The sequence below is a fragment of the Pygocentrus nattereri genome, chromosome 5 (genome assembly GCF_015220715.1).
Source record: "Pygocentrus nattereri isolate fPygNat1 chromosome 5, fPygNat1.pri, whole genome shotgun sequence".
NCBI lineage: Eukaryota > Metazoa > Chordata > Actinopteri > Characiformes > Serrasalmidae > Pygocentrus > Pygocentrus nattereri.
Window position 1 is genome coordinate 43945586 of NC_051215.1, and position 17021 is coordinate 43962606.

Genomic DNA, 17021 nt, shown 5'->3' on the forward strand with positions numbered 1-17021 from the left:
AAGAGCAGTGTTGGTACTGGCGAAGCACATCTTACTACCTTCTCATTAGAGCCTTCAGAAGGGACCAGGAAGGTGATTTGGGAATGTCGGCAGCCATTCCTCGGGGGGGGGGATGGGGTACTGTAACGTACTAGGCCAGAAAGGAATTTCAACTCTCATTCCTCCTTGTATCTGGGCACTTCTATTAAATAAAGAAAAATACTGTTCTGTTTGTTTGAGACGCCCTTAGTGAACGAGTAAAGATTATTGTTTTTATTTTAAGCAGCTCTAAGTGGTTCAAGAGTATTCTTTGTGAACCCTTTAGCTGGCATCACCCCTACTTTTTGAGGTGGTGTACAGTACATTGGTCCCACAATATGAATGTCAAGGGTTTGATCCTCCCCCACAACCACTAACCTCATTCATTTACTTCATTTCCTTTCATATTCTTATTCCTTCAAGACTGTTTGGATGTTTTTCCCAAGTACTTAGCCCCATGTTATTCTCAAGTTAAATGTTCCCCTTGAGTCCCTATTGCTCTGCACTTGAGGCCACCCTTTAGTGTCTGCAGAGTGGTTTGTCCCTTAGGACTCCAGTTTACCATCACAAAGGTTATGAGTTTGATTCTCACATGAGGTGAACGACCTGGCACATTGCAACTGTGGTGTACTGTAAAGTTTTTCAGAGGTATCCTAGCCATGGTTACAGATTTACTACAGCACCACCCTGAGGCAGGTCAGAGCTGAATCTCTACTTAGTTAAGAATATCAACAACAGCAAACTCAGTTTTTTGAGCAAAGCAGGCTAAACCATGTGACCTTTTCCTGAATCTGTATTTTAGCATCTATTTTGCTCTAATGAACTGCATAATGTCATGACAAGTTTATTTTCAGGCTCTCCCCCAGAATTTTGACATTTTGGGTGTCCAAGAGGTTAATTAGAGGGCCCCAGACCCCCCTATATGTTCATTTCTGTAAGGCTGCATTTGCAAGGACTTGTATCAGTCATAAAAACGTATTGATACATGTAACTGGTTTGTTGTGGCTGTGCTTGTGGGTGGGGAGAGCTGTGAATGGAAAAAGTTATTCAAATAAGAAAGCTTGTTTGTGGAAATCTATTGTTTTGGCAGAATAAAGAAAAAGTGTTTAAATAAACTAGTTGCTGTCGTACTGAACCTTTAGAGCTGGATTTTACTGCTCTGGATATGAACTAACAGGAGTCATTTGTGTCTCAATGACTGTTTAATATAGAGTGTCTGACTCAAGCCCTGCCCCACACTGTCTATTGGCTGATGTACGAGTTTATGCTTAAAGTATGCTTCATCAAAAGTTCAATTCTGGTGAGTTATAACGTATAATAAATTATGTGAGTATAATGTCTGGTTTCATTTAAATCAATGGTAGGACATGCTTTTTTAATAGACACCAAAGCATTATTGTGAAAACAGTTCAGGCTGCAACGGCTGGCACGCAGTGCAACGTGACACATTTTAGAACACACAGTAAAGTTACTTAACTTAATCTAATCTGACTCTGTATGAGTTCTACATTCTGCAAACACAAACTGAGCGTGTGTTGTCACTGAACTGTGGAGCCAAATGAAACACTGAAGACTTAACTACTGATATAAATGACAAACAGTCCAACGTGATGTACATTGTGAAACATAAGGAAATTACCACAGTCCATGGCAAAACCAAACTCTTGCTGCAAACAGAGCCACTTGGCTGTCATCTTGAATTGTTTACCTGCGAAAGCCTCCAGTCAGATTGATAGTGACACCAGAACCGAAACAGCTGGCAGCCTCCTTGATAATGCAGTCCATCGCTTTGGCCTCAGCTACAGTTACAGGCTTTGAGATATCTTCATAGTACAGGAATCCTGGAGACAAGATGAATGAATTAATTAATTGATAAATGAATGAACAATGAATAAGTAAAGAATTAAAGGATAAAAGAATAAACAAGTTACCGAATGAATGAGCGAGAATAAATGAATGGATAAATGATTGAATAAAAATAGACAACTTTTTCACCCTACAAATAAATCAGTGGCCCTCACTTATGTCCCCTTGTCCTATAACCCTTGGACACTGATAAAACACGCTGAAATTTGGTATTACTAGATTTGGTATCACTAAATAAGTGGACAAATTCTTTTCAAAGGACATTTGCAGCACTTTTGTGCTTGTAAGTAGAAGAGAAGATATTTTGTTATGAATTCAAATTGATGAAGTTACATTTCTTACATTTTCTCACACTGAAAAAAATTCAAACAGAAAAAAAAAAAAAAAAAAAATTATGTGGAAACTCAAAACATACATTGAATAAAACTAGGTAATTATACAAGTAATTATATTACTCTAGACTTCTAAGGCAATAAAATCAAAGCCTGTGCACAAGCGCTGCTGCCCACAGTCCTGAGTTGTGTGTGCAGTGTTAAGTGAAACATTTGGAGTACATGAATGTCAGCATACCAAACTCAGACTGTGCTGCGGAAGTGTTGTAGTGCACCCTGCCGCATACACTTCATTAATTACATCAGAGAAGGCATATGGGGTAGCAGTAGCAATGCACCACTGAACCATTTATTTCTGACTAGAGTGCTGCTAATGCGTGATTAGCAAAATCTGGAATGGGTCACATGGGCATTTTGGAGAAAATTGGCGTGCTCACCAATTTCCTGACAAGTAGCGCTCAAGACGTGCTCATAGCAGGTTGGAAGCGAAAGCTTTCGCCCACAGACACCGTCGCTTCATTTTCTTCAGGGATCGAGATGGCCTAAATAGAGCAGTTTAACTCCTACACAGATTTTTTGTTCCAAGATCCAAAGTACTTTAATTATCTATTTCCTATTAGCAAATGCTGCAAATATTTCTAAAGCTTTCATATGGCAGCATCACCCACTAAGGTTAGTCTTTTGTGGCTTATGGCAGAGGCAGCGGTAATGATCATTACCCTCTGCTGGTGGTTAAATGCCTTTATTATTTTCTCAAAATGTCTCAGAGCTGTTAACTTATTAGAACGTAGCACAGTTTATCGCAACTGTTATCTAAGTATCACCTACTAATGCCTCCAGACTGGCTTCTAATATAATAAGCCATTCTGCATGCCAAAACAGTCCAATGTACAGCTACTGTTCAGTAGCTTCAGAAAGCAGAGAGCAGTACAATTGGTACATTTCAGTTAAGAATGTCAATAACAAGCCTAAATAATTTTGTTCCAATATGTATTGTTTGTTATTGTGAATAGAAATCTACACAAAAGGTATATACAGAGCATGTCTTCACTGTAAGTATCCGGACATTGCTTGTAATTATTTTCAGGTACTTTAAGGTAGTCCCACTGCCGGCTCAGGTGTTCAATTGTGCACATACAGCATGTATAATCTCCATAGAAAAGCCTTGCCAATGGAATAAGAGGCTCTGAGGCAGCTGTACATGAGCCTGAAGTTGAATACACCAGTTTCCTTTTACAAATGACAAATTTTTATAAACTACAATAAGGTTAGAGATAAAAACAGAACTATCAAACGTAATATAGCATGCATGTGTCTGCCTAATGTGTGAGCATACAAAGGGGAGTCAAACGTGGGAGGCAGAATTTGGCAGAATAAAACAGATGCCAGCAGTGGTCCTCTACAAAGTGAAGTTTGGGGTCTTCAGTATGAACTAATGAAGCTGTTCTTAGACTATAGTGTAATAAAACTTTGGGCCTATGGCATGGTAAGTGGTTAGTAAAGGCCTGGGTGCAGTTAAAGGGGAGTGAGAAGTTTTGAGGATGTATTTATGGAAAAGATTCATGTGACTAATGACTTCCTGTTCTTGTTAGCTATGTTAGCTCCAGTGCTAAGCTAAAGAAGCAAAATTTGGACATCCCAAGCTTGCTAGAAAACTCAAGCATGCCAGTTTCCCTCAAAATACCCCCATGATCCCGATTGTGCAAAGCATGAATAAGCAGTCCTATATATTTAGAAATAATTCATTCCATAATATGTGCCCATATGGACTTTAAATATATTTCCTTTTAGCAAATATTTTTCAAACTTTCATATAGCAGCATTACTCGCAAAAGGTTAGTCTTTTGTGGTTTAAGGCTGAGGTGCAGTAATATACATTTGCTGTTGGTTAAGTACCAAGCACAGTTTATCAGCTACTTTCTATAGAAAAGCACTGCCAACAGAACGGGATATTCTGACATGAGCCCAAGTCACCATTTCCAAAGCCAAGCTATGTCTACAGGGGTATAAATCCCAGCATTAGGCTGCAGAGCTGTGGAACTGTGATCTCTGGAGTGATAGAGCACCCAATACCTTAGGGATGAGTGGTGCGGCATTAGTAATCTGGCATTAGTAATCTAGTAATCTAGCCCCTGACCTCACTAATACCCTTGCTTTCGCAGCAATGTTACAACATCTAGTGTATATACTTTCCAGAAGAGTAGAGCCTGTGACTGCAGCCCCTATTTATACCATTGATTTTAGAAGAAACATACAAACACTTGGACATATGATGTATGTTACTTTGATTGTCTGTCAGAATTCCTTGAACAGGGTCCTCTAGCTGAAAGGTTGACATTCACCATACCACACTGTATAAAGCCATGCTGGAATAACTTCCTTTCCCTGTACAGATTTCTCATTGCATTTCATTAGAGTAAATTTAATTTCCTGCAGAAACACCATGAGCACATATAGTCTTATAAGAATATGCTGGAAAAAATCCAAATCTATTCAGGCGACCAGCCAATGTGTTTAGCCATGCAGTGCACCTGAGGCATCTCATATATTTCCGAGAAAGTTCCTCAACTCAATCTGCATAATTGTTTAGGAGCGAGCTTGTTTATAGGCCAGCAGGTTGCAAATGAGTGCCTGTGTGCCTGTGTATGTGTGTGTTGTGTGTTATGCATGTGTGAAAACTACCAGCGCTGCCTATTAAAAATCAGTTGCACAGTGGCAGTGAAAACCTGAGCCTCATTAAACTTTCACCTCACAACAGATTTTCATAACAATCAGCAGTTAACAACACAACCCTCCATTAGAAACCCAAACAGAGACACAGCGCTTCTTATGTCTCACCCGCTTTGGCGCAGGTCAGCTAATGCACTGTTTTTAAAAGATGCAATAACACGATCAGATTGTAACTCATGAAAGGCATCATAACGGAAGCGAGGGTGGCCTTTTGTTCGCTGGCCTTTTTAGCTGCCTGATTGATGAGGCAGTGTGTTGGTGTGTTTCTGCGAAAGAGTCGCAGAGCCTTGGCATTTCACTCTGCTCTCTCTAGCTCATCTTCTCAGTGCCATCTGAATGTGGGAGGTCCCATGTGGTGGCAGGCCTGTCACTGGAGCATGTTTATAGTCTGCAGGGCATAGCACTCACCTTACACAAAGAGGGAAGAGAAAGAGACACCAAAGCAGACAAGAGATCCAAAGTAAATTAAGCCACAAAGCATGGCTCGGGCTATTTAACTGTCCAGTAACCCATACAGCCCCCCCAGACACAACAGCCTGAAGACAGTCAGACAAGTGGCGGAGCCAGTATCAACACAATGACAGCCAAATGATGACTGCCATTTTGATAGGGACATTCATCATTTCTCTGTCATGCCTTCCAACTTTTGGGAGAGCAATCTGGTGTTATTTCAGAGTGGCCAAGGCAAAGAAGAAAAATACAAGCAGATTGTAACGCTGAACAAAGATTTAACCGTCAATCATCCTTCGCTGTTAACAAATATAATCAAAGTTATACAATTCAAAGTCCAAAGTTTAGGCTTCTAACAGCAGTCTTGGTTTTCATAGAGTTTATTCTCACTTGCATTCAAATAGGACATTCACAACAGGAATCCCTAGTTGTAATAGATCCATTTCTCATTGATACTCTGATAGTTATTTAATGGTTCTGATTATCCTTCTGGGTCACAGGGGGAGCTGGAGCCTATCCCAGCAGTCTGGTTCTTAAGTTAATCTAAATATTTCTTTCATTGGTTAATCTAAATACTTTAGGCTCTTTTCTTTATTCAATATTCACCATTTTACGAAGTCATTGCCGTTTCTTTGATCTTCATTTATATTGCTTTTGTTTCAGGAAATTGGTCCTCCTGTTTCTTCCTCTTGCTCTTAGAGAGTTTTTATTTAGCACCATCAACTTCAGCTTGTTTCTTTGAGGCTTGGACTCATTTCTTTAAAGCTGCTTTGTGAGGGCCCCATTGCAAAAAGCACTATTCAAATAAATTTGAATTGAAGGGAATTAAAAGGGTTACAGTGAGAATGCAGAGGAGTGTTCATACAGATGAGCTGTTAAAGGATTGGTTCAGATGGAGTTGATTAGTGAAGACATGTTTGATGTCCACATTTTGCCTTATTCAATTTTACACTGAAGCTTTAGGGTTAATGTTGCTATCAAACACTAGGAGACAACCGTCATCCATATCTTTTCCAGAACTTCTCTCAACCATACAAGCTGCATCCCTGCCTGCCATATGGTAGCAGAGACTTGTCGATGTGGTTTAGGATGCAGTATGACTCACTGTGAGCTAAAACAATGAACAAAACTTTACCGTGCAGCTGAACACTGCAGTGTAACAACAGGACAGACAAAAGGGGTGTGGTGCTGAATATCGCCACTGTTTCATGTATACAATGTCATAACTTTTGGAATTTTCCAAATGAACGTGTTTAAAAAAAAAAATAATAATAATTCAAATGACGCAACAAAATAGTGACGTTCAGTTCTCGTACTTTACAGTGAGTCAAACTGTCCTCTAAACAACCACAACCACAAGTCTGCAAGACCTTAATGAAGAGCTGGCTGCAGTTTGAGCAGGTTGATAGAAGTCTTGGATGATAAGCAATGGGGCGACCCCAAAGCTGTAAGTCTTTCAGTTGACCTCCATCAAGCTCTCTCAAGATCATGTTTCCAGAATAGTCTTTTTTATTATTATTGTATTATATATCAATTATAAAGTTCTCTAATTTTGTAGGTAGTTATTTGGCTTCTGAACAGGAATGCTTTAGGTAGTGGCAGCACCTAAAAATAATAATAATTAATCAGCACTGGAGTGCACTAGGCTCAAGTGCCCTTTCTCTGACCGCTGCTGTGGTGTCCTTGATATGGACATTGAACCCCAAGCTGCTTGAGATTGTAGCAACATGGTTCAGCGAGTTGGGTCATCCTTTTCCCTGCATGGTGGCCTGGAGAAGGTGCATCAAGTGCTCAGTTGCCTCACTGTGGATTTATTTTTTCTTCCTTAACAAAATGACTGTGTACCATATGTTGCTGCTCAACTGCTGAATTGCACTAATGATTCTTCTGTGTGTGCTTTAATGAGCATTTGTGCATTTTAGACTATTTTATATAAAACTCTTCTAATAAAGTCTTAAATTCCCTTTTCAGGTTTTAGCTTCTCTAAAATAAATTCTCTACTCAAAATTGTTTTATCAAGTGGTTCCACACATTAAGTAGCTTCTTACATAGCTGAATGAATACTGTGTACACAGCCAACTCAAATCAATGCAAAGGGAATTAGGTAAATGCAAAGTAACTGGATTGTTCATTTTTTGTGAATTGCCTGTACTTTCTTTTAACTTAATATGGTTACATTCAACTAATGGAGGATGGAAAGAGAAGGAAAGACATGCCCAGTATGCAAGTACATGGCAGCAGGGGCCAAAGAAAAAAGGGAATTTAGGTATATAAGGTTGCATTGACCAAACTAGCAAATCTGGCAAGTCACTGTTACATATGATGCAAAAAATGGTCAGTTGTCAAGCAAAATTATCTTAAAAGTAAATATATCTAATATTTCCCATTTTATAATGGTTTCACACTTAATAATAAGATTATCTAGCTTACTTCTAGAAATTAGTATGTAAGTGTGATCATTCAAATTGAAGATCAAAGGTCACATATTTTAATGTATGTGAATTTTAAGAAACTTCAGACAGTGAGAGTGTGAACGAGTAAGACATTGAAATAGCAATAGTGACAGCTCTATATTCTTTGTGTTTATATTTCTTTTCAGGGTTTGAAACAGTGACATCATTAGTAGTCGCAGACAGTCACTTAGGTACGATAACGTCAGCGAAAAGGTCACAGTGTTCCTCAACCTGCAGATCGATATACAGAATTTCTTTAAAAGAAGCGACAGCTCTGCTAAAGGCCAGACAGGTAAGAAGATTTTTGCCTATTAAAATAAAAACCAGAGCAGACTGATATTTTATCAAGCATTTACTTCTTGTGAGTGATTTTAATAAAAAATGTGATCCTAAATGAGGCAGAGGGAGAGGCAGAGAAAGAAGCTAAAGAAGTCTGACAGGGCTGAAGGAGTAGAGTCTGATCAGGTAGTAATCTATAGCCTGTGTATTTGAATCACATGTCTTAGTCCTGTTGCATGTTCTGTGCTAGTTGTGAGTGGATGGGTCGTTTTTGACCCCTTAATGCCAGGCTTATGAAATACTAAGCTTATTATTCAGTAACTACACGGACTTCAATGCAAACTGAGTTACTCTCAACTGAGAGAAGAGTGTAGTAAAACCAGTAGGCCCCGGCCATTTAAGGGGTTAGGACATATGACATCTGTCCCTTATACAACAAAATATAAAGAGGCAGGTCTTTTTTCTTCTCAGTGACACCAAATAGCCGTGTTTTTGATGAACACTTCTTTGTCTATTGCTAATCTAACCCCCCCCCAAAAAAAGGTTTAGCCTCCCATCCATTGATCTCTAGTGACACTCTTGGTCAGAATGTCTAAACCAATATGTTCACCAATAATGTGTAACACCATCAAACACAGCCTTACTTAAAACACAAGGTTAAAACAACCAAGCTGTGGAACTGCCTCCCACAATTTGTATGACATGCATGTTCAATTAGTAAGTTTATGGTCTCATTTGACTTTACAAGCAAATTTGTTTACATTTTCATTTTTTTATTACAATTTCTTGTTCCATTTAACGATGATCTTATTGTTTATATTTCTATATTTTTAATGTTACGCTATTATTTTTTGCTTTTTTTTACATTTTTGTTTCTCACTTTTATCAATGTTTTTACTCTTTTCTACTTCACTTACATTGGCTTTTACTTGCCTTTGTCATTGCAACACATTTAGAGCTGCATTCTAAGGCATGAAAGATGTATAAAAGCATTTATTATTATTATTATTATTATTATTATTATTATTATTCAGCATGAACCATTCATGATAAATTGACTGGTAGATGTGTAACTAAGTGTAATCTCATACTAACAGATGTTCTCAAGAATATTTTGGAGATGTTCTTACAGAATGACAGTCTGGTTTGTGTTAAGCACTGGTCGGAATGAGTGTGGTACCTGCTTCCTGCATCCTGTTTAAGTGGATACTAGAATCAGCACAGATTTCCTCCAGGCTACGCAGACCTCTGCGGTACCACTTCTCTGCTGTTTTGGGTCCAACTCCAAACACACTGGTGAACAGCTGTTATACACACAAACACAGACACACCAAGTAATGCATGGTAATAATGGAGCTTTTTAAATAAGTTCCTGCAGAACTAGAATGCTCTGAATAGAAGTGACATACAGCAGCTTCATTAATTAATTAATTCATTAATGTGGTTGGTTAGTGTAGTGGTTAACACCTCTGCCTTCTACTCTGCAGACTGGGGTTCAATCCCCCACCTGGGTAAACACCCTACACTATATCAGAGTCATTGGGCAAGATTCCTAACACCACCTTCGCCTACTTGTGTAAAAATGATCAAATTGTAAGTCGCTCTGGATAAGAGCGTCAACCAAATGCTGTAAATGTAAATATTTATGCATCAAAATTTTAATTGTGGCATTTCACACGTGTACATGCAAAGATACTCAACATACAGAAGCACAGATGTATTTAAATAATGCTTGAATAATCACTACAACCCTAACATCATGATACTGATTTCTAACAGGAGAAAACACTGTGAAGATCAGTCGATCATTGGAGAAACAATAAAAAGTGTCCAGTGTTTGTTTGAAGGGCAGCACTTCTATGATCATTTGTTTCTCTCTTTTCCCATTCACAAAACATCAATACATCTGATCTTTCATTTCTCTATAAACAACAAATCACCTTCACTTCTCAGCAGCTTACCTTCAGTGTTTGATATCTCTCATCTGCTAGTATGTCTTCAACCCTGGAGGACGATCCACATACAAAGATCTCCTGCAAGAGACACGTACAGAAACAGAAAGATCTCTATTTCTCATTTATAAACAGGCAGTTCACTTTGTCTCTAATCGCTATACCCCAATTTGCCAGTTTATTTGGTATAACTACCTTGTACTTACACTCATTGATCATTTTATCAGGTACACTTACCATATAGGTGCACCTTTTCAACAGTAGCTTGCACAACTTATCAGCGCCCCACCCCCCTGTCTACCCTCAATAAATAGAAAGGGACCACCAGATATTTGAGTGGTTCACAATAACACTCACATGGTAGTGGCATGTGCATGTTGCTATAGAAAACAAGTTGAGGCCATAGGATGGACGGACGGACAGACATAAGTCACATTACAGAGACATTACACAACATAAAAGAATACAGATACAAAGTACACAGCAAATGCAGACCTGATGCACATGAATTACCCAAACTTCTTTTAAAAAGATAAGTCTTCACCTGCTTTTTAAAAGATTCCACAGAATCAGCAGACATTAAAAGGGTGGGCAGAGCTTTCCTGTAATGCTGCAGAGCGATGAGGAGGCGGACACATGTGCTGAGAAGAGCGAGATTTATTGAGGGCAAATCCAAAATCAGCATCGAGACGGTCCAGGGTCAGAGAGCCAACACAGAGAGCAGGAGGGACAGACATAATGAAATAAACACAGACTAAACAAACAGAAAGCTGAAGAAACAAAACCATACAGAGACCAAACAATACATATCAAACAAAGAGCAGCCAACACACAGGGGGAAAACACAGGGCTTAAATACAACAAGGATAATGATGGCTAACAAGGCACAGGAGGAAAACAGGTGGTAACAGTCAAGGGCGGGGTCTGAAAACAAGGGCAGGACCGGGAAGAAACAAAACACGAGCACATGGACAGGGCTGGGAAGGGCCAATCGTTACACACAGTTTAGGTCCGGGCTCAGCAACATGCACCTCCGGAGCCGCATGAAGCTCTTTCACAGCCCTGTTGTGGCTTCGTAGCAGAATTGGATTTTTAGGTCAAAATAAAAAGAATCCTCTTTTGCAGTAAAATAAAGCCTTGTTGATTGTCCCAACACAGTTTTAACACTAAATGAAGTGTATACCTACTATATATCTAGTGAATTAGTATATCTACTAATTCACAGCCCTGTAACCCGGAGGATTGGCATGTAGACTGCTGATCACCATAGCAACAACAATAATCTTGCCTAGCTAGTAGCTAATAAAAAGGCAAAGAGAAAGATTTAAGACAAAAATTGATCATTTGGAGACGAATGGACTTTAATCTGCAATGAGAAACTGTCCAACACTAAAAAGTCACGAAGCTAAAGCTTCTTGTTTGAATTTTCTCATTCTGCCTTAAATGGTGCCGTAGTTACATTCAAACAAAATCTGTCCAATGAGAAGTTGACTTCAGCCTTGTAATAAGTCTAACGTTGAGAGGCATTTTACAAGAAACTGTTCCACTTTGGCAGACAAGTTTCCTGTTGGGAATGTGAGAAAAGCAGCTATAGCTGAGTTCAAGCTCAAAGCAAAGTAAGTCTACATTTTTTGTTTACATTATATTTTTAGCCTATACTAGGACATCAGCACATACTGAGAAATATTTACAGACATGATGGTAAAACGGACATAAAATGTGGCTCTCAAAGTAGTCTGTTTTTTATTAAAAGGACAAAATGGCTTTTCTTAACATTTGGGTTGCTGACCCCTGGTTTAGGTGCTATGACCTCAAATGTTCAATTACCACAGCAGGTGCATGGAAGCGGAGACCAAGAGAACAAGCTGACAAATGATGTTGAAGTCGATCAGCAATATATGCAAGAGCTTGCATGTGAAGTGCTCTTTAGGTAAGAGTAAGAATTTAAAACTGGATCCTATTTGCAACAGGAAACCAGTGAAGAGATCAACAAATGGCCTATATGAGACCTTCTTTTAGACCTAGTAAGCATTCTGAATTGCCTGTAGGCAAACAGCACTACAACAGTCAATGTAAGGATGAAATAAAGGTACAAGCATTTCCAGCTTTGAAGCTACAGATCTCAGTTTAAAAACACTGTCGAAAACTAAGATCTTTACAAGAATTATATTTTGTATTATTATCTACTTAACCCAAGGTATTCATTAAGATAGTAATAAGATAAATATATACAAAATCATAATTTATAGGGTACTTTCTGTTGGGAGATGTCTTTCCGAAACCCTTACCGCTAAAAATCAACTTGAATAGTGAAAATACTACTTATGTTACATTTTTTTGTTTGTGTTTGTGTCTTTATTTTTATCTTTTTGATTTCTTTTAAGTAAATGTTTAAATGTGACCCAAACTCTGAGAATTGGTGTGTAACAGTAAAAATAGTCTTTCCCAAACAAATAAAAATAATAATATGTATGTGTTTTAATAAAAAAAAACTATGATTTTATGTGTGTTTAAAGCTGTTTTGGCTAGTCATGAACTGGCCAGCGTTTTTGAGTTACGCTCAAAATTAGCTAAAATTGGAATTTTTGAAACATTCACTACAAAACATTTGGTAAAGTTAAATGGCTTTTTATATTTTTATTTTCAGGTCAATAAAATAAACAGAATTAAAATATAGGGCAACTCAAAGCAAAATGATTCTAGTCTAAAATCTAAGTCAAAAGTCTGAACCAATTCAGTATGATGATGCACATAAAAAAAGTGTGTAATGTAGTGTTTTCCCCATGTGAGAGAGAAAAGCTTGTTGGGATGTTAGAATTCAGCTCTCTCTCCGACTGCATGCAACACTGTTCAGTTCAGGCACTGCATTCTGATTACCACCGATGGCTCCAGGCCTCCAAAACTGACAGACCAAATTCACACACACACACACACACACACACACACACACACACACACACACACACACACTCACAAGCTCACACAGTAACATATGCAAACACACACAAACTCACACTTTCCGCTCCTCACGCTTCACACACTAAGGCTCCTTGACTCTCACTGACGTCTTTCCGCATGACATCTCTTTGTTTAGCTCATTTGTTTTTTACACTTGAACTTATTTTTACATTTCAGTTTTCTTTGTATTCTTTCATGATAAACAGAGTGAATGGTGCATTTTGCTATATTTTGTTAATTGACAAAAATGATGAGAAAAACTGAAGCAAATCAATTCAACTAGGAGGTAATGAAGGCAGTGATTCATGGGAGGAGTTTTATTGACTGTCTATGTGCTTAAATTGACACTTTGGCAGAAAAATAAAAATACAGCACCGGAGCTACAAAGCTAACATATTTAACATGATATGCAACATTATACTCCACCAATTAACAATGTAAACAGCATTACTCGCAAACTCACCTCAGACCACACAGGTTCTTAACAGTTGTTAGGAAATCATGACAAATTTGGTACTCTTTTACTACAAAAGATAAAAGTTGTCAAAATTTCAAAGCAAATATCTAGTTTTATGTATAAAACCATCAAAGGTAAGATATAAATGGTCCATTTGTCCTTGCCAAGATGCTACAACCTAGGTAGCTTAATGATTTAGGTTTTTAAGCTTGACATCTTAGCTGTCTCATTTTGCTTTATAGTGAAGGGTGTTGCAGTGTTTTTATATATGTGAATCCAGCATTCTGCTTGATTTGTGCCCAGTATGTCTATTGTTTTGACATCACTATAAGGCAGAGGAGTTCAAATAGGTTTAATTACAACTGATCTGCTGGAAGCAATACACTATAGCTTCATGTCATGGCATTGCGTTTGGAAAGTGTAACCTATGCCTAAGGAGAAAAACATTACTTTGTTGACCAACTTCCTTTTTCACAGGCCTACCCAAAAATCAAATTCTGCCTATGCCACTGTGTTACATGTGCAGTAGGTATATCTGAATGGTCATATGTAAAAGTGTCCACAGTCTCAACATTACAGCCATGATGACCTCAAAACAGGCTGTTTTTAGTTTAAAAGTAAATGTTTAAACTCTTAACAAAGTTTAAAACAAGGAATCTTAACCAAGCGAGAGAAACAATAGATGTTTGTATGTAAGCAGGTCTTGTGGAAAAACCAGTCCAGTCATTTTCAGATTGAGGAGTTATACCACACCTCTATGACGTTCTTGCTCTCATCTCCCAGACAGGGCAGGCCCACGGCATCCTGCAGGCAGCTCAGTGCAGTGGTCAGGCTCTTCAGCACAGATGCTGCCCTCCGGAAGCCCAAACACGGACCCTTACTGTCATTGAACTCACAGTTCTCTGCCAGAACCTCCAATGCATCCTACAGTGGAGCACATAAAACATATAGGAAATATACACAGGAGAGAAGGAGGTGGAAGATAATGAAGGAAAGTGCAGGAAGAACTACAATAAATAATGACACCCAGGGAAAATAAGTTCAATCACAAGTAATAAAAATTTAAAAGGCTCATATCCTGCACTTTTTTCTTCTTTTTCATATCCTCCACTTTAGGTCCACAAATAACATTTATGTGGTTTTATGTACCAAAAGCAGGTGTCATTTATTTTTTGTGTCCCATTCAAAAAGCAGTTCTGAATGAAATACAAATAACTTCAGTGTGAATTGACAGAGCGAAAGTGATGTAGACTGAATAGATGCATGTATGTTGGTTTCCATGAATCGAGTGTTTTCACAGTGGAGTTTCCACATATGGATCTAAGAAGTGAATGCTCTTATAGCGTCGACACAAAAAAGACAACATTGTTCTTTTTCCAAAGGCACAAAATCAAGGCCAGTAAAATGCCCAGCCCAGCACTCCTCCAGCACAAAACACAGGGAGGACACAACGCACAAGGTGGGTAGACACTTCCAACAGACTAAGCCCACTTTGCTCTGACACATTTTCAATAAACAGGAACTACTTCACTAATAACGACGACAACAATAATTACTATCCTTTTTAACCAAGAGTGTGGCGCACCCTGAGAGCTACTTTGCATGCACCTCCAAAGCTCTCCATGCCACAGACGCCATGTTTTAAAACCTCTACCACGTATATACTTTTTTATCTCAAGAAAGCATAAAAAAAGCAAAAAAGCGTTTTCCATGGTATGGACCCTTAACAGATACACACAGATGAGAAAAATGTATAGATTTCATTGCAGTCCAATCAAAACTGTGTGTCCTTTTCCACTGTAGTGTATAATAAAGTTACGTGTTTTCCTTCTACTGTATGTACAGTCACCATATGTGGTTTGTTCAGATAGAAGGAATACAGCAGGCAGAGAGAATGAGAGAGTGAAAGAGAAAGAGAGAGAGTGAGAGAGAGAGAAAGAGAGAGAGAGAGAAAGAGAGAGAGAGTGAGAGAGAGAGAGAGAGAGAGAGAGAGAGAGAGAGAGAGAGAGAGAAAGAGAGAGAGAGAGAGAGAGAGAGAGAGAGAGAGAGAGAGAGAGAGAGTATAAAGAATTAATGTGTCAGGTATGTGCCCATGCTCCATAAGCACTGACCTGGCAGGCAGACAGGGATCAAAGAACAGGCTAGAACACATTCTTTTCTTCTTCCTCTCACTCTCTCTCCCTCCATCCTCACATCTCTCTCTCTCTCTCTCTCTCTCTCTCTCTCTCTCTCTCTCTCTCTCTCCCTCTCTCTATCTATCTTACTCTTTCTTGCTCTGCGGTGCCAGGGCGTCTTCTGGATGACCGCACAGCGACATGCGGCTTTGTGAGTGCCGGAGAGAGACCTGTCATTTTCCACTTGTTTACAACATCTTCTCCCAGGGGAAAACACACACACACACACACACCCCCCCCACACACACACACACACACCCTGAAACACCTTTCTTCTTTAAAACAAATGGTTGTTCATTGTTTTTTGAGAATGTTGATAGAAAGTACATTTGTATGAATGTGCGAGTTTGTACTAATCTTTAGGATTGTGTGTGTGTGTGTGTGTGTGTGTGTATGCATGTTAACCCTACTAACTGCTATGTCTTCTATACCATTAGATGGTCAGCGATTTAAGGCCTGATCAATTTCTTAAAGCATTTCTTGTCACGATCTAGCAGCTATCAATAAAATTTATCCTCAGGTGTCCTCCAGGTTTGTCAGACACTAGAGGGTGCTCCAGAGCAAGCCAAAATGAGTGGCTTACCGTTTTTTTTTTCTTTGGTTTTGTTTTGCAAATCATAGTTTGTAAATACTTGATTTGTTTTTTATAGAGAGAAACACACTGGTGCAAAAAAATCATTTGTTGGGCCTAATAGTTCCTAATAGTATCTGGTGTTTGTTCATGGCATCAATGTGAGCAAACCATTCTACTCAGCCAATAAGCTGATCAGCCAACCAATCAGCATTCAGGAGCAGTAATGTTAGCATCCTGTGGCCCAAAACCTATTTGCTGTAAAAAAAATGGAAAAACACAGGTAAAGTTTTCTTTCAGTTTTGTAAATGAAATATATCCTTCTACTTTTCAAAATTAAAAGAGGGTCCGTCACAAATGTCTAGAAGTAAGTTTCATTTTTTGTTTTTAGCTACATTCTCCCCTATTCACTGAGGACTCACTCATAGGCGCCCTCCAGCATTTTTCAGTGATGTTTTCATGCCGAAAGCCATGTCTGGCCTTAGTTTTAAATAGCTAGCACTATGCACAGATTTCTAGACAGTTCCTTTGAGAAAAAAAACAGCAGAAAAAAATCTCCAAAAGTGCCAAAACTGAATATAAACTAGCGTGACTGACAAACAGCAAAGTGAGCAAAGAAATATAAAAGAACTGAAGTAAAAAGAAAATAATAGATGAACATCAATGTCACTTCATAGAAAACTAAGGCTACGTTTAAACAGCAGGTAAAAATGGCCCAAATCCGATCTTGTGATCATCGATGTGACACGTATGTGTCCATTGTGAAAATCTGTGTAGCTGA

General features: G+C 38.6%; 1 protein-coding gene across 1 annotated transcript in view; it reads right to left on the reverse strand.

Moving 5' to 3' along the window:
* dntt (deoxynucleotidyltransferase, terminal) overlaps nt 1–17021 on the reverse strand; it is a 159137-nt gene that overhangs the window by 104763 nt on the left and 37353 nt on the right. The window contains exons 4-7 of the mRNA XM_017696493.2: nt 14249–14419; nt 10090–10161; nt 9309–9432; nt 1727–1859 (exon numbers count right to left, since the gene is read on the reverse strand). Coding sequence (XP_017551982.2) covers nt 1727–1859; nt 9309–9432; nt 10090–10161; nt 14249–14419 — 500 coding nt within the window. The remainder of the gene's footprint in view (nt 1–1726; nt 1860–9308; nt 9433–10089; nt 10162–14248; nt 14420–17021) is intronic.